Source organism: Notolepis coatsorum (assembly GCF_963971535.1).
Source record: "Notolepis coatsorum genome assembly, chromosome: 16".
NCBI classification, from domain to species: domain Eukaryota; kingdom Metazoa; phylum Chordata; class Actinopteri; order Aulopiformes; family Paralepididae; genus Notolepis; species Notolepis coatsorum.
Genome location: NC_140180.1, coordinates 69,219,471 through 69,238,539, shown reverse-complemented (window position 1 = coordinate 69,238,539; position 19,069 = coordinate 69,219,471). Strand labels below are relative to the sequence as shown.

The window sequence follows — 19,069 nt, the reverse complement described above, 5'->3', positions numbered from 1 at the left end:
TTTCCCTCTGTGTCCCCTCTCCTCTACACCCTCCCCGGCCCCTTTTGATTGTGTTTTTGTGCCAGATACAATAAAAAGTTCCCCGATATAAGGGGGACTATGTTTTTGGCCAAACAAACTGTGTGTTTCTTCAACAAATCATATGATGGGGTTGCGAAAATATGAATCTGCACAATTACGTTGAGAGATGAGTCATGTTGTGTTACGAGATTAAGCAAGGTCTGCAAGCATACACTCAGTCGTAGGAGATTCTATTAGCCTGACGCTCCACATGCAGGTAGAAACTGGTGGTATTCCATTGCTTAAACAAAGTATATGTGTCCCACAACGCTGTTGTGTTAGTTGCAGTAATACTCGTACACACACGTTCCACGGCCTAGCCGTTACTCTCGGTCAGCGTTTTTGCTATGTACGACATAGTCAACAGGTGTAGGATTCACACGCATGCGACTTGTTTTGTTGTAAATCCTGTTGACATTTTGTGGGTAGCGGGCATTGTATTAGCCTACGCTATACATTAGCATTCTACCGGAGGTTTTCAAAATGCTACAGTTGTTATTGTGTGTAGGGAAAGAATGTTTTTTTGTGAGGGGGTGTCGAATAAACCCCTCCTTCCCACTTGGTTGGTTTAGGAGTTTTTTATCTCATTCTGCTGTGCCAGTCAGGGCCGAGCCGTTAGAACGTCTTGGCAGGGAGGGGGGGGGAAGGGTTGTCCTGCCGACTCCTATTACAAACAGGAGCCGTGTGCAGGGTTTCCCCCGTCATAGCGATGTTGCTATGGCGACGCCTTCCGTGAGTTAAAGAGTGTTAAGGTGTCGAGTTAGAGCGTAGGGCTTACGGGTCTGCTACGCTCGATTTATGTGTAAACTTGAGTCAGTTGGTCACGTGACTCACAGTTGACATGTCTTTTTCATGACTACGACTCATGTGGGAAGGTTTCTGGGAGGGTCCGGTCTTTACTCTCTGACTAAAAGGAGTGACTGGATGTAAAAACATGTGAACAGGTTTTTTACTCCCAGCTGTGCAGTTGGGTTCATACGGGTGATGCTTCTTCTTTATTATTAAAGAGTTGGATGAATCTATATGAATTGGAAATGGGGGACCCTGATGGAAACAAGACTAACGTCTTTCTCAGGTCTGCATCCCCTTAACAATTGTGTGTATTGAGCCGTACTGTGTTGTACCCATTCTGCAATCTGTTGGATAAAGTTTTCATTCATTCATTCATGGAGTTGGTTGCATCCCGCCCCTCTTGTCGTTCCCCTGGGCGTCTTGGGGATTCAATAAGATGGTCTACATAGCCTATTATTGATGTGGATATGCCCAACGCACACATAGTGCTAGCTCAGGATGTTCTGCTGGACATTTGGTAACTGACTGGCGCGCCTTGGTTGCTTGGGGTTAAAACAGCGTTTTTATAAAGCAATTGGGATGGGGGTTTTCCTCTTCCGACGACCTGTGTGGTTGTCGACGGGTTCTCGTTCATATCAGGGGATGATAACGGAATGGATCTGAACATATGTAGAAGGGTCTCACGCCCTGGGGGTGGGCCGCCGCGCGCGGTTCGCACCGAACGTCTGAGTGGCGCCTTCTTTTTATGTTTAGGATCAACACGCATATCTGCCCCTTCTCCTGGAGTTGGCATGTCGGCGTGGTTAGGGCACGGGACTGGTTCTGGTCACGCTGGTCCGGATCAGTTAAACCCGTTGTCCGCCGGGGATGCAGATCTGCTGTTCTGGTACCCTGAGGGACTTGGGCTTTTTTCAGGGGGAAAAATGCTAGGTCGGTCCGGGTGTCGCAGGGTTAAGCGCTATGGAACCCTTGTTGGGTACATTGTATTCTACACTGTCGTAATGGCTTACGGCCGTGCCAACCTGTACACGCCCGATCTCGTCGGATCTCGGCCGCCACGCAGGTTGGTCTTGGTTAGTACTTGGTTGGGTGACCTCCTGGGAATACCAAGTACGGGGTGTTGGGGCTGGTTTTCCATTCTTGCACTCTTCTCTTACGCGTGGCGAAGAGGGGCCTGTTGGAGTGGTCTTTGACCTCCTCGGGGGACCCTGTGCTCCCCGTATCACCGGGCCCGGTCCGAAGTAATGTTTCCGTTGACCCGTAGGCCCGGGATAACCCTGTTGGAAACTGGAACACGGTTACTGCGGCAGTGCCGCAGGTGTGTTTTGGAGTTTTTTCCTGGGGGGTTATGGGACCAACCACTGCATAGGGTAACGCCTAGGTGGTTGGTTCTCTGGTGTGTTGGGGCAGTGTCAACTCCCGGGTTAACCGGTTGAGGGTGCCCCTGCACGTTCATGACATCTGCCAATCGTGTCAGCCTTCTCTGCCTCCACCCCTCTGGGTGGGGTTTTTTAAATGGAGGCTTGGTCATGCAACAACGCCAGCATGCGCCCCTTCCGCCGGGGCGGCTGTGTTCAGCTGTCCCCTCTGGCGCCTGTCTCGTCCGCAGTCTCCAGGCTCGGGTTAACAGCCTGTTGCCTGGTTTTTTTCCCCGGTGCGCTGCCTGCTTCCGTTGGTTAACCTTTTTTGTGTGCTTACGGCCATGCTGACTGCCTGTTCTGCAGGGTTAGTGTGCCAGGCGGTGTACTATTGGGGGGACAGGGCCCGCTCGGCTGAGGGGCCTTTGTCCGAATACGCTGGCGATGTGGGGGGCGGGGTCACTAAGTGCCCACCTGGTGGGGTCTTGATGCTGGCATCATGGACTTCTCCGGGCCCCCGTTCCAGGGGGTCCAGTCCCTTTGGTGGGTCTGGGTCTTCCTTCGCGCTCCGCTGCTACGGCCTTGCCACGGGGTTGGGTTTGCCCTTGACCCCGTGATTCTGGGGGCAGTAACGAGGTTGTTCCCTCCGTTCGTTCCCGGGTGGCATGCGGGTTGTGCGTGTGTGTAGTCGTGGGGTCAAGCCACGGTCTGCTCACCCTGTGCGTTGAGTTGCTTGAGTGCCTCTTCGCACGGTCGGGTCCGTCGCCCTCCCGGGAAACCTCTAATAGGGGGGGTGCCCTCCATTAGGGGGGGTCGGGGGGGCTCGGCCCTTCCCTGTTCTGATGGTTGTGGGGGGCCTTCAGCGGGGTGTATTTGTCGGCCGGTGGCTCCGCTCGGCCTCCCTATGTGCATGAGTGATGCCAAGCGGATCCCCTAATGATACAGAACGTTAGGTTATGACTATAACCAAGTTCTGTTAATTAGGGGTGACGCTCGGCATCCGACGCCGCTGCAGCCCTTGACCTCACCTTGTGGTGAATGCTTGGGAAGGAGAGCAGGTGACCACACACCTGCTTATGAAGGTAAGCTAACGAGGGGTGTGGTCAGACGAATACTGGTATTAAAGGTACATTTGTGGAATTTATTCAGTGCGCATGCACGTACGCGAGGGAGTGCATGAGTGATGCCGAGCGTCACCCCTAATTAACAGAACTTGGTTATAGTCATAACCTAACGTTTTGTTTTGACCATTGATAGTATATGCACAATATACTAGAACAATGCATAAAACCTTTTATCTAAATTATATACACATATAGTTTAACACGGTTAGCATAATCATCTTTTATGTCCGTTTTTTTTTATATAAACCACTAGGTTAACGGTTTTAAATGTTCTCTTTATATACATTAGCCACTAGGTTAATGTCTATTGTAGATCCTGTTCCTGATAATTATGCACACGATTTTGTGTTTTTTACCCTGCACCACACAGAGACAGTGTTCACATGTGCTTATTTGGTTGGGTATTACTATGTTTGTATGTGTACGACCATGATTTTAGCTCCCATAGATATTATCATGAAGACACATAGTTAACACTTAAATGTCTGATTCATGACGTGAATGACTGGAGGTAAGTGCCAGGCCAAGATATGTGCACAGCTATAGCTTCTAATGATTATGTTGTTTGTTGTTTGATATCAGAGTTGAGGACCACTCATTGATATAGGTATTTGAGTGGTTAAATCAGACCATTATTAATAAAAGAAAAGGGTGATATCTATTCCCACATCTCTGATATCAAAATAACACACAGACCTTAATCCAGTCAATCAAGTCATGAATTATGTATGTAAATATCTCTATTTTAAGCTTTTTTTCAACCACCAAGCTAAAGATTTCAATTGACTTTTATTAAGTAAATTATTAACCATCAGATTACCATCACATTGTTTACAATTTTGGATTACTATGTGAATGTTAGACCCAAACCAAGAAGTTTTATTTCACATTAATAAGAGAAAAGTACTAAACTGTCGTGGATATCAAATGTCCCCCCTCCCATCACCATTGTCCCCTATCCTGTGCCCCCCCCCCCCACACTCGTTTGACCTATCATTTCACTATATAGGGCTCCTCCCGACAACAATCGGTCTTCTTTACCTGGGTCATTTCAGCTGATAACCTAGTTATATTTCTATCTGTCTGGCTAATAAACCTTATTAACTGGATATCGGTTGACTGAGCACGTTCTTCATGATATCCACAATATCCTACAGCACACAATAACATCTGCAAATGATTTATAGATATTTTAAGATTGTTTTACAAATAATTTGTTGAACATGAACAAATAAATGGAGGTACAGTATAGTCGTTTTTTTCATATCCATTTTTCAAAGCATCTACAAATGTGTTACTACACATTAAACAACATTATTTAATGATTAACAAATCAAGTACAAACAATGTTGATAATGAGTTATAAATAATGTATAACTAATTTAATTAGTTATTTAATAATCATTTACGAATGTATATAAATTAGGGATGTCCGATATTATCGGCCTACCGATATTATCAGCCGATATCGGCATTAAAATGTGATATCGGAAAATATCGGTATCGGTTTTCAATTTTTTATTTCAATTTTTAGTTTTTTTTACATTTCTATAACCTTTATTTACCCAGGCAAGCAAGTAAGAACAAATTCCTGATTTTATTTATTGTCAAAAGTATGCATAATGTTGTGTTAATTCCACAACAAGAGATATGTAATGTTAATTACCTGAAATTATTCCATTTTGGGGGGGGGGGGGGGGGGACCCTGCATATATCGGTATCGGTTGATATCGGTTGATATCGGTATCGGAAATTAAGAGTTGGACAATATCGGTATATCGGTATCGTTAAAAAAGCCAATATCGAGCATCCCTAATATAAATGGTTTGTTCATGATTAGTTCATTATCTACAAATACCTTATAAAGGTATTATAACTGAGTGTTATTATAAAGTGTTACCGGTATTGCTTATATTTATTGTAAATAATGCATATTATGACCGATAGGGCATACAGACCCTCATCTGCACCTTTCTTTATACTGTTTAATTTTCTCATATTTTATATTCAGATTTCATTTCATTGTCTATTTATTTTTATCTTTCTTCTATTACCCTGCCCATACCTGTACCTCTCCTTCCCCCTCCCCCATGCTGCTATGACGTCCAAATTTTCCCAAAGGTATCAATAAAGAAATGTCTTATCTTATTGAAAAATATGTGGAGTTGCCGATGACAATCTCAATTAAGAGATAAATACAATAATAACTGGGCCTTTTTCACTCTCATCTTTTCTTATCTTCAAGTAAATTACCAAATACTGTATAGTCTGTACCACCAGAGAGGTTTTACACACCCTATATCTCTCAACACATCCTTTTCTCCTCAATATCATAACATTTACATTTACATTCGTAATTTAGCTGACAATTTTATCCAAAGCGACTTACAATTTCTGTACAACAAGCTGTCAGCAGGAAGGGTACAACTCTAGCAGCTACGGGTAAGTAACATTGTTCGGCAGTGTCAAACTTGAGTGTTACAGTCTTGAGTGCATAGACATATTAGCATAGTAGTTTGTAATATAGGCATGGTAGCAATAGTAATTCATAACTCGGCTTCCGAATCGAAAAGTTTGCACAAATCTTTTGAGCTGAAATCCTGACCCACCTCTCCCAAGTGTGAAATAGGCACATCATTTAGTGGCGTCTCCACAACTCTCATTCTCTGCTGCAGTGAGCAGTAGTGCTGGGTCAGGATCTCTGGTATTTAATGTCCTACCTGGTTAGACTATTATTACACTCCACTGTCTTTCTGCAGGAGAGACTCCAGGGACATTCTGGATGAAAGCTCTTGACTAAGCAAAGCTAACCGAACACAAAGGACAGGTTGTCTCCAACTACACTTCTGTGACACCAAATTGTGCGCGAATTCCAAAAACATCATCATTGTCAGTCAAAAGGTATATAGGTCAGTAGGGGGGAAAATGGGATTTTGTATTAGATGTTGAATAAAATAATTCTCGCACATCATATTCATCATATTGCAACGTTTTTGTCACTCAACCTTCTTTTTTTTACCATTGTTTTAACCATTATTCTGCAGACGTATTACTAATGATTACTAACTGAGTAGACTCTTCCCCCTGACTATGTAAATGTAACATGCGACGATGACCAGTATGGGAGACCAAAGAGCATACTGTGTATTCATGACATCATCAAGTTAGAGCATACTGCATAATTCATGATCATCATGTTAGAGCATACTACATATTCATGACATCATCAAGTTAGAGCATACTGCATATTCATGACATCATCAAGTTAGAGCATACTGCATATTCATGACAGCATCAAGTTAGAGAATACTGCACATTCATGACATCAAGTTAGAGAATACTGCACATTCATGACATCATCAAGTTAGAGAATACTGCACATTCATGACATCATCAAGTTAGAAAATACTGCATATTCATGACATCATCAAGTTAGAGCGTACTCCACATTCATGACATCATAAAATTAGAGAATACTGCATATTCATGATCATCATGTTAGAGCATACTGCATATTTTTGACATCATCAAGTTAGAGAATACAGCATATTCATGACATCATCAAGTTAGAGCGTACTGCACATTCATGACATCATCATGTTAGAGAATACTGCACATTCATGACATCATCAAGTTAGAGAATACTGCACATTCATGACATCATCAAGTTAGAGAATACTACACATTCATGACATCATCAAGTTAGAGCATACTGCATATTCATGACATCATCAAGTTAGAGCATACTGCATTATTCATGACATCATCAAGTTTGAGTAAAACATTTTTGGGACCCAAAGCGATTAAAGCTATTTCTACCCAGAAGACAAAACAGTTTCTTCCTCATTTGAGATTCTGCGGTGGTTGGAACACTGAATTTTACGCATTGCTGCCACTTAGTGAAAAGAGTGATGGGGATCAGTAACCATTTTACAGAATAAATAAGAACCATAGGTGGCGATATACACATGGGAATAGTCAATTTCCCCTATACACCTTGTTGAAGAAAATCATCTGCTACACATGGCTTCAGGCCATGAGGAACAGGATTTTTCAGAAGTGCTCCCTCGTAATGTTATTCTCATCCTCTCCTAGCTTTCCTGTCTATCATATCACTATTCAGCCTATCATCCAATAAAGCAACAACAACAACAAAATAATAATAATAATCTAAAACAAATTATATTATATCTTATTCTGAACCAACCCAGTCAGAACTGGTTATAATGCGAACAACAGTAACAGCAGGTTACTGTATAAGCTAAGCAGGCAGGCCTCTCTCTGGAATTATTAACACATATGATGAAAATATGATTTGCAGAAAATCCTCTTTATGGTGAGGATGTAGAACAGTCTGTTCCCTCAGCGCACGGCCCGACATGAATTCATCCTGTGGTGCCCCGACATGACCGCCACATAATTACCTGTCAGTCAAAAGCAGCTGGCTGACACTAGGAGGTGACTTCAGAGTCACAATATTAACCTCTCATGTGCTGTTTTGTTAGGTCAGACATCAAGATCAAGCTTACCGTAAGAGACAGAGCTCTATATTCTTTCTACTACACTCCAGTTACACTCCAACTACACTCCAGTTACACTCCAACTACACTCCAGTTACACTCCAACTACACTCCAGTCACACTCCAACTACACTCGTCACACTCCAACTACACTCCAACTACACTCCAACTACACTCCAACTACACTCCAGTTACACTCCAACTACACTCCAGTTACACTATAGTTACACTCCAACTACACTCCAGTTACACTCCAGTTACACTATAGTTACACTCCAGTTACACTCCAGTTACACTATAGTTACACTCCAGTTACACTCCAGTTACACTCCAACTACACTCCAGTTACACTCCAATTACACTCCAGTTACACTCCAGTTACACTCCAGCTACACTCCAGTTACACTCCGGTTACACTCCAATTACACTCCAGTTACACTCCAGTTACACTCCAGTTACACTCCAACTACACTCCAACTACACTCCAGTTACACTCCAACTACACTCCAGTCACACTCCAACTACACTCCAGTTACACTCAAACTACACTCCAGTTACACTATAGTTACACTCCAGTTACACTCCAACTACACTCCAACTACACTCCAGTTACACTATAGTTACACTCCAGTTACACTCCAGTTACACTCCAACTACACTTGAGTTACACTCCAACTACACTCCAGTCACACTCCAACTACACTCCAGTTACACTCAAACTACACTCCAGTTACACTATAGTTACACTCCAGTTACACTCCAGTTACACTCCAACTACACTCCAACTACACTCCAGTTACACTCCAACTACACTTGAGTTACACTCCAACTACACTCCAGTTACACTCCAACTACACTCCAACTACACTCCAGTCACACTCCAACTACACTCCAGTTACACTCCAACTACACTCGTTACACTATAGTTACACTCCAGTCACACTCCAACTACACTCCAGTTACACTCCAACTACACTCCAGTTACACTCCAACTACACTCCAGTTACACTATAGTTACACTCCAGTTACACTCCAACTACACTCCAGTCACACTCCAGTTACACTCCAGTTACACTCCAACTACACTCCAGTTACACTCCAACTACACTCCAGTTACACTATAGTTACACTCCAACTACACTCCAGTTACACTCCAATTACACTCCAGTTACACTCCAGCTACACTCCAGTTACACTCCGGTTACACTCCAACTACACTCCAGTTACACTCCAACTACATTCCAGTTAAACTCCAGTTACACTCCAACTACACTCCAGTCACACTCCAGTTACACTCCAGTTACACTCCAACTACACTCCAGTTACACTCCAACTACACTTGAGTTACACTCCAACTACACTCCAGTCACAACTCCAGTTACACTCCAACTACACTTGAGTTACACTCCAACTACACTCCAGTCACACTCCAACTACACTCCAGTCACACTCCAGTTACACTCCAGTTACACTCCAACTACACTCCAGTTACACTCCAACTACACTCCAGTTACACTATAGTTACACTCCAACTACACTCCAGTTACACTCCAGTTACACTCCAACTACACTCCAGTTACACTCCAACTACACTCCAGTCACACTCCAACTACACTCCAGTTACACTCCAACTACACTCCAGTCAAACAAACACAAAGTGAACACAAATTATCTTACAAGTACCAAACTTTACATTATTTCTGAATGAGTTCCTTCAAAGTACGCTTCTAATCCATAAACCCTATCTCGAGCCGCTAGGGGGAACCCTCAGGATGCTCTGTTTGTCTGTGGAACGTGCCTCTTCCACGCTCATAATAGGACTGCCAGTTGTTGAGTCACCCAGGCAGGAAGTGAAGCAGCGGTGCATGGCTGGCAGAGGAGGAGTAGAAGAAGAAGAAGAAGAAGAAGAAGAAGAAGAAGAAGAAGAAGAAGAAGAAGAAGAAGAAGAAGAAGAAGAAGAAGAAGAAGAAGAAGAAGAAGAAGAAGAAGAAGAAGAAGAAGAAGAAGAAGAAGAAGAAGAAGAAGAAGAAGAAGAAGAAGAAGAAGAGCCCCCACGCCTCCCTTTCCAATTCCCCTTCAACAACACACCCACCCACGCCAGCACACAACCACACACACATTCATATTCACATACAGGCAGCAGTGCATAAATAGCTCTGCCTCTGAGGCTGACCCAATATAAGTATAAGCGCTGCTGTGACGGCCCAGTTGTTTATCGGACAATTTAGTTTGCCTCATCAAGGGAGGGGTGTCTGTGTCCGGTGAGGGGGCTGAGTTTAGCAGGAGGCAGTCATGGCAGTTCTAGAGGTAGCAGAGAGATTATCAGGTACAAATAGTCTCTGCAGGGTAGTCTTCAGTAACAAAACTAAAAGTGGGCTGTCACTACCATCTAGCTGAATAAGTAAATAAATTATCTTAATTAAAACCACATATTTGCATGAAACATCATCTCAGCAAATGATCACTTGGATGAAGGGGTGTTTAAACACTTAAATGGGAACAGTGACCATTTCTTAAAAAATATTATTCAGGGGGTACTACAACAGAAAAAAACACACTATACTCATTATATTCATCGAGAATGAGCTTGAAAACCTTTTGGGGAGAGAGTGTCATCAAAGTAATCTCACCAAGCAGTTCAACAAGTAAATTAATGGAGTGCAAAATTACAGTGAAATAAAAACTTAAAATACATATTCAATACCAATTTCTACACTACACTTACCAGAACAATGTTAAACTATCCTGAATACACATTTATAATTGGCGCGGATTTGAATGCCATTTGGGATCCCGGAATGGATTAATCTTATCCCACCTTCTCCAATGACCAGAAAAATTCATCTAATGCATTAAAGGATTGGGCTAAGAATATAGGTGTAAATGACCTATGGCGATCACTCAACCCTACGACCCGAAAGTACTCTTGTCGATCTGCAAGACACAACACATTTTCCAGAATAGATTATGTTTTTGCATCCCCTAGACTATTTGATAACTATGACGTGGAAATGGTACCCAATGCATTATCAGATCACTGTTATTTACTCTTAAAAGGATCATTTGGTATACTGTCATCCCGAGCCCCAAGATGGCGATTTAACTCGATATTGCTGAAAAACAAGGAATTCATTACACAATTCAAAGAAGCTCTTGATGTATTCCTGCTGGAGAATGCGCAATCGGTACAGGACCCCAGAATATTATGGATGTCGGTAAAGGGATTTATCAAGGATTTTACCGGGGTATTTTCCTCCAAAATACGCAAAAATCGTTGTTCAAAACTGGCAGAGATGGAAACGCTTTACTCTACGTTATTTTCCTCTTTACAATACAACTACTCGGCTCGATTGGAATCTCAAATTACTGTGTTAAAAAAAGAGATTAATGCCACTTTAAAACAACAATCTGAAGTTCAAATACGTAGCACAAGACAACAGTATTACTTTCATGGATCTAAACCAAGTCACCTACTAGCTATGCAGATATGAGCCAACGCAAAATTTGCAGATATCCCTACTATTAAGGCACAGCAAGGACTTGTTACAGACCCTAAAAAAATCAACGAGACATTCAAAAAGTTTTACTCCAACTTGTACAAATCAGAAATGGCCTTCGATCAAAACAAAATGGATATATATCTTAATCAAATTAACCTTCCTAAACTATCAGAGGATGACGCTAAACAGCTGGAAACACCCATCACACTAGATGAACTTAGGGAGGCCATATCTGTAATGCAAAGTGGTAAGGCTCCTGGAAGGGACGGTATCCCACCAGAAATGTACCTACAGTATCATGCTGAGATGTAATAGGACCCCTATTACTTAATATGATTTTATACTTAATTAAGGAGGGGAATTTCCATAAGATTGACAATATTGCACTCATAACAGTCCTCCTTAAAAAAGACAAAGACCCCACCGATTGCGGTAGTTATAGACCCTTGAGCCTCCTCGGAACCGATATCAAGCTGTATTCCAAGGTATTAGCCATCAGACTTCAAAAGCATATGACGTCTTTGGTTCATCCTGATCAGACTGGCTTCATAAGAGGCCGCTTGATCACGGATAATATAAGACGGATATTACACGTGTTAGATGCCAGCAAGGATGACACCCCACCTATAGCGATGTTGTCCCTGGATGCGATGAAAGCCTTTGATAGGTTGGAATGGTCTTATTTATGGGCAGTACTAGAAAGGATGGGATTAGGAAAAGGATTCATTGATATGATTAAAGTATTATACAAAGACCCATCGGCCATGATTACAACAGGTATAATCACCTCCGAAATCTTTCCGGTATCGCGCTCTGCCAGACAGGGTTGCCCTCTTAGTCCCGGACTATTCGCTTTATCACTAGAGCCTTTAGCACAATATATAAGACAATCCCAATCCATAGAACCAATAGAAATCAAGGGCACACAACATCATATTAGTTTATATGCGGACAACGTAATATTGTTCATGCAAAACCCGATCACTTCAATGCCTCAGCTTCTCAAGTTGATTGATGACTTTGGTAATCTATCGGGATTTAGGATAAATTGGCCAAAGTCGGCCTTCCTTCCACTTAATGCCCCTGCAAAGAATATACTCCCTCCAGAAAAAATACCAATGGTTAAACACTTCAGATGTTTAGGAGTTGAAGTATTCCCTACTATAAGCCAAACGGTGAAGTACAATTACATAAAATTCCAAGATAAGATCAAATACGACTTTGACAGGTGGTCCAAACTTAAAAACTCAGTACAGGCACGGGTATCAATAGTTAAGATGGATGTTTTACCTAGAATCAACTTCATTAGCTCAATGTTACCGTTACCCCCTCCTGATGGTTACTGGAAAAAATTACACTCCACCGCATACAAATTTATTTGGAATAACAAACCTCCACGTATAAAAAGATCCACCGCACAGAGAAACAAAGCTGACGGAGGTATTATAATAATAATTAATTTAATTTATATAGCGCTTCTCAATAACACGGAGTCGCTGACTATAGTCGGGAGCAAGAGTACAAACAAATAAACAAAAGCAAAGAAACAAAAACAAAGAAACAAAACAAAAGGAACATGAGACCATGGGGGGAACAGGGAAGACAGCATGATAGCACAAAAAATACTGGAGACAGACATCAATCAGGTTGGAGGGGGGGGGGGTTTATGGGTGGGGGGGGTTGAAGGCAAGGGAGAACAGGTGGGTTTTGAGGCGAGCTTTGAAGGTGGAGAGTGTAGGGGAGTCTCTGATGGACTGGGGGAGGGAGTTCCAGAGTCGGGGTGCAGTACGAGAGAAGGCCCTGGCATTTCCAGATTTTTACCACTATTTTAAAGCGTACTCTTTAAGACCACTGACAACCTGGTTTGATTCCCAAGCATCTGTATCCTGGAGAAACTTAGAAGAAAATATAGTAGCACCACATAGACTGCAGGACATAGTATACGTACATATTATCAATTAAGCAATGCGAATTGAAATTTGGCCCCCTTATTACTCATGTGATCCGGATATGGCGTGAAACACAAAAAAAATATTCTAACCAACATAAATGGCATAGTCATACTCCCCTATTCAATAACAATGCACTCCTGATTGGAAAACGACCTATAAGATACCCTAAATGGGAAAAGCAGGGCATACACACATTAGGAGATGTTTTCAACAAACGGGTTTTTTGTAGCTATAAAGACATACATAAAAAAAATTATCTCACCAGTTCCACATATTATTTTTACGCACAGTTATTGGTTTGTTTGAAGGCTCATGGAGTCCCATTAAGGATACCAATATTGAGCACCACAGATCGAGAGGTTTCGTATCTGATTTTTATCATCACTTACTAACGTCCTCGTATGGAATCCTCCCCCTAGACTCAGTCTGGAGGAGGGATATACCAGACTTGGAAATAAATTTTGATTGGCAAGAAGTCTGGGCAAACGTTCGAATTGCGTCACGTAACCCGGACCATCAACAAATTAATCTTAATTATATTCATAGGACATACCTGACTCCTATAAGATTGAACAGAATGGGACTTAAACAAGACTCCAGATGTTCCTTATGTACAAATGGGGATAAGGGTACATTTATGCACATGTATTGGGATTGCCCACCAGTTAAGATATTCTGGAAAGAAGTGTCCCAGCAATTATCAAATTTCTTATTTCTGAACATACCTGTACACCACTCTGCTGTTGAATGATGTTTTTCAGTTTGCAGCCCCTATACAGCTAAAGAGACTAGTTTTATCTGGTCTCACAGCGGCTAAAAAGCTGATAGCATCACGATGGTTTCAACCGGAAAAAATATCTACAGCAAGAATTTTAGGTGTCAGCTAAACCAAAATTGCAATCTGGTTAGAAGTGGTGGAGAGAATAAAAGCTAGCATATGAATTGTAGTGCCTGGTTAGGAACGAATGATAATGGATGGATTATCCAAGTGGGGGTCCGGGGGGGGTGAGCGAGCGAGAGCATATGTATGTAGGGTATTAGATAGCAAGTATTAGGTATATATCTCGTATACTACATTTATTTAAATGGTGATTTCATTGGATGTTTACTGTTAATGCTTGTGTGTCTAATTTTATGTTATGTTTAAAAAAAAATACAAAAAATACATATTCAATAATAGATTTTCTGGAAGATGAAAAGTTCCTAACACAGCTATATCTTACATTTCAGAGTGTGTTTGTTTTCCAGTGTCCATTGGTTTTCTGAGTTTACCACCAAAAGGAAGTTATGTGCATTTCCTGACTCAGAATGACCAATATCACCATTGCTACTCTCACTCAACCCAACACAACACTGGTAAGCATGACCTCTGAATCTGACTTGTAAACAAAAAGCAAATCAGCCAAATTGACAAGAGCACCACTCGTCTGATCAAATAGAATAGAATATCTTTATTTATCAAGCACATTTGACATTATACCCGAAATCCGTCCTCTGCATTTAACCCATCCCAACCAGTTAGGAGTTAGGAGCAGTGGACACTGTGGGCTCCGATTATTGAATCCACATTTTAAGTTCTAATGTTGCTTTCATTCCGTTAATTTCCTTGTCAAACTGCCTGGCGAGATTCCGGTGATGACACTTCTCTCCACAAGGTTTTGAAGCGTGTTCATGCAGGCATGAGTACAGTGCAGATTTTTTTAACACGCTGTAATACCTACTAAATAATATTTAAAAAAGATTAATGGCAGTTGTTGCCCTTTAACACAGATCATTGGAGCAACATACAGCCATAATGTCATGAAACAAACGTGGCAAAACCCAGCACAAGAGCTCTCATCGGAAATGAAGGATGTGTGACTTATACGTACCAAAGACTGTTCGTGCTGGCACTGACTCCTTATTTATCCAGAAGGACACTTGTGAGAGGATTACTGTCATTATGCAGGGAATATACGTCTGAATCATGAAGTATCCCATTTTACGTTTCAAGTGGAAATGAACTGTCATCACCACATATTCACCTGGAGGGATCAGCAAAACAAAAGCTGGATTAGTTGTGATTAACAAAGATATAGGTTAAAGTGGGAATGCTGTCAGAAGTCAGTAGTTCTTAATTCATTTGAATCATGACAGCTTCATGGAGACTGTGCCAATTTTTTTTTGTTTCATCTGCATGTATTACATTAGTTTGAGAAGAATCTGTATTTTTACCCCATGACGTTTCTTACTAGCCCCAGTTGAGACATTGTCACAACCAATTGAAAAAGGAGCAAAACTAGATATGTTGACCAGCAAAGGTGAGATGGGTTATGTCAGAGTGTTGGACCTGGTATATGGTTCTAAGTAGGAGGACCTCAGTCCTGTTACTGTTGAGTCAAGTCAAGTGTCCCTTTATAAATCCCCTTGGGAAAATTCAAGTGTCATAGCAACATGGGGGGGGGGGTACAGGTAGGATAGGTAGTAGTAATAATAGAACATAGAACAAAGCGCAAAGTAATAATGATAATAGTGATAACAGTAGTAGTAGTGAACAGTAGTGGCAGGATTCAATCAGACAGTAGTAATAGTGATGGTGGTATACATGGTCCAAACCGTAGTAACACACTGCACCAGAGTCCGTCTTAAGCCCTAGCCTTTCTGAAGATTCGCCTAAAAGTACATACCCCAGTAAATGTAAGATTGCTCCACTTCTACAAGGTAAATTTGCATGTTCTTGGTATCTAGGGGCATCTATGGATGTATTCACAGTGTCAGAAATATTGTGTCTGTTACTATGCTTGAGGAAATTGTAATGAACCAAAGGAGAATATAAATTATAATTGTTTGTATTTTTCCCCCATATTTGACAGTGAATAACACCATGCTAACATTGACCAGACGTGAAATATTGAGCACCTTCTTGAGATCAAGTGTACAAAAAAATCTAAGCAAATGAATAAATGGCAGATGATTTACAGGGGGTTTTGTAGATACAGTACTGAATTTTGCCATCCGGACACATGCTATTTGGAATATGAATATAGAATATAGAATATCAGGCCTATAAATTACCATATTATGGCCAGGTCATACATCTATGGATTGGGCCAAATGTCCTCTTTCCAATTTGGATTTAGTACCACCAGGCGCCCCATAACCGGGCAACAAAGACCGTGAATGAAATCTACTGTAAGTACGGTAACTTTTTTATAATGTAAATAGCTCCGCCATTTTTCATCAGATTGAGATGCGGTTTTCTTCTAGATGTTCACAGAAACAAACTATGTTCTATTTTATGGAAAAAATATTCAGGTTTGTTCGACCCGTGAGATATAATGATAAAAATGTCTTTTCGCAATGAATATTTTCAGCGACTTTCACAGAGGCTGGTGTAAGCTGGGTAGTGTAGTTTTATGAAATGTCCATTGAAAGCCCTGGGTCTCCTTTGTCTTAGGACTACAACGCTTTCATGACACGTTATTTCCTTGCGTCTAATTCATCCGGTTTCCGCCAGGATGCGCAGAGATATTTATGAACTAATATTTAGCTAATAACACTTAAAATCATTGGTAAACAAACGTAGCGCTGAAATATACACTTTGACTGCTGTTTTGATAGGGTTAGGGTCTTTACATTTACATTCTGTCATTTAGCTGACGCTTTTATCCAAAGCGACTTACAAGTTATTTACTCTTCGCAAAAAAAAACAAAAAAAATACATTCATTAATACAGACTGTATTGATCTATTTATGACATGATATTAAATCAGGCCCGGTACCGGGCCCGTTAGGCTTAAGGGGTTAATCAAGGCATTTAGCTCCTCAAGACAGGTGTTGAGCAGCAGAGGGGCTTGGGGGAATTCTGATGTGAAGCTGTGTGTCGTCAGCATAGAGTGATATTCCTTGCCAGTTTATGATGGGATATAAACAGGATGGGTAAGAGAGGTACGACTGAACCCACTTCAGTGCAGAGTCGGACAGATTGATGATTGAAGGAGAATATGGTCCACAGTGTCGAATGCAGTGCTCAGGTGAAGGAGAATCAGAAGAGACCAGACTGGAACTTCTCATAGATGAGGCTAATCTCAGGTGGTTCTGGAGCTGAGCTGCAACCACTTCTACCAACACTTTTGACTTGTTACAGCAGAACATACTACTAAAAGCATATCAACTATAAATTCCATACCACAAATACCATCTTTTTTTGTTTGTTAATGTGACTTCAATGAAAGTCGGAGACATTATTTCATCTTATCTTATCTTCCCACTCTGAAGCCCAAATCTGGTGACCATTGAAGAGGTATTTTTTCCAATGGGCCTTGAAATGTTGCAAACGAAGGCAACTGACGATCCTATGTACCTGTGATGGACTTAATGGTTTCACTGGAGACCGTCTGACCAATGAGATCATACTGGACCAGGCTAGAGGATTCCGGGGGTACCTCCACTGAATGCTGAGGTCCTTTGGTCCAGGTATAGATCATCTCTGTCTTAGGATATGCATCTGTGGGTGGAGAGGGAAACCCAATAGGTGATGGTGTGACAGTGTCAGTTTGTTGTAAACAGTAAAAGATGAGAAGGAAAAACATAGTTATATCACTGTATTCATCTGTAATTTGTAGGGATGCACCGAATGGGAAATTCTTGGCCGAAACCGATACCGAAAATAGAAAACAGTTGGCCGAAAGCCGAAAGGCCGAAAATGATTCATAGAATAGATTTTTTTTTACCAATGTTGTGGAACATTATGATTATGGAAAAATATATGATTATGGCAAAACTTAACTTAAATAATAAATAATCACTATTATGGGTCCATAAAACATTTATTCAGCACTTCTGAATGCATACAGTACATTAATTCCATCTTTTCTCTGGCTGCGCAGCGGACATCTGTGCTCTACTGAGCGCACATTTCTAGTCCCCAGCTGAATGTGCTCGCTTGACTTTGGCACAGTAGACGCGCGACAGACAGACAGCGTCAATGTGAGAAACACAATCCCTCCCCCTCTCGCTCTGAATAATATGCATATTAGATCACTCAGTGATTAACCGCGACAGGCATATAGTAAATAAGGATATAAAAGCATGTTAAAGACGCATTTATTGGACGCGTTGCGCGCAGAGTTTACATAGAAACAGTGCGACTCCCGACAGCGCGACATCATCACAACAACACGCGAATAATATGCATATTAGATCACTCAGTGATTAACCGCGACGGGCATATAGTAAATAAAGATATAAAAGCATGTTAAAGACGCATTTATTGGACGCGTTGCGCGCAGAGTTTACATAGAAACAGCGCGACTCCCGACAGCGCGACATCATCACAACAACACGCAAGGTTGTTAGGTTGTTTCTGTTTCGGTGATATATTTTCGGTGAAAAAACTCTTTCGGCCAAAAGCCGAAAGGCCATTTTTTGCCATTTTCGGCCGGAAACTTTCGGTGCCGAAATTTCGGTGCATCCCTGGTAATTTGTTGTGTAATTTATATCACAGCACTGCTTATCACAAAGGGAATGTTAACAGCTTACAACGGGAAATAAAGAAACACAAATGTTTTGGTTCTCAAAATCACAGTTCTCAGAGAGAAACATTTATTTTACAATCAAATTGCCATATATTCTAGAATAGTCCCATTTTTCATTCCATTTCAGCCAAATCAGGTTGCTACTACCAAAATTCGTATCTGCACTGGCTCCCTCATACAATATATATTATATTTTTAATCTAAAACACAGACTGAATGGAAGTATTTGCTAATAAAAGAACAATAG

The 19,069-nt window shown here is 41.5% G+C and overlaps 1 protein-coding gene across 1 annotated transcript in view; it reads right to left on the bottom strand.

The window, feature by feature from the left end:
• gabra4 (gamma-aminobutyric acid type A receptor subunit alpha4) overlaps positions 1-19,069 on the bottom strand; it is a gene marked incomplete at both ends in the record, with an annotated part of 40,087 nt that overhangs the window by 14,814 nt on the left and 6,204 nt on the right. The window contains 2 exon segments of the mRNA XM_084332259.1: positions 15,178-15,330; positions 17,649-17,792. Of these exon segments, the coding sequence (XP_084188385.1) occupies positions 15,178-15,330; positions 17,649-17,792 (297 nt within the window).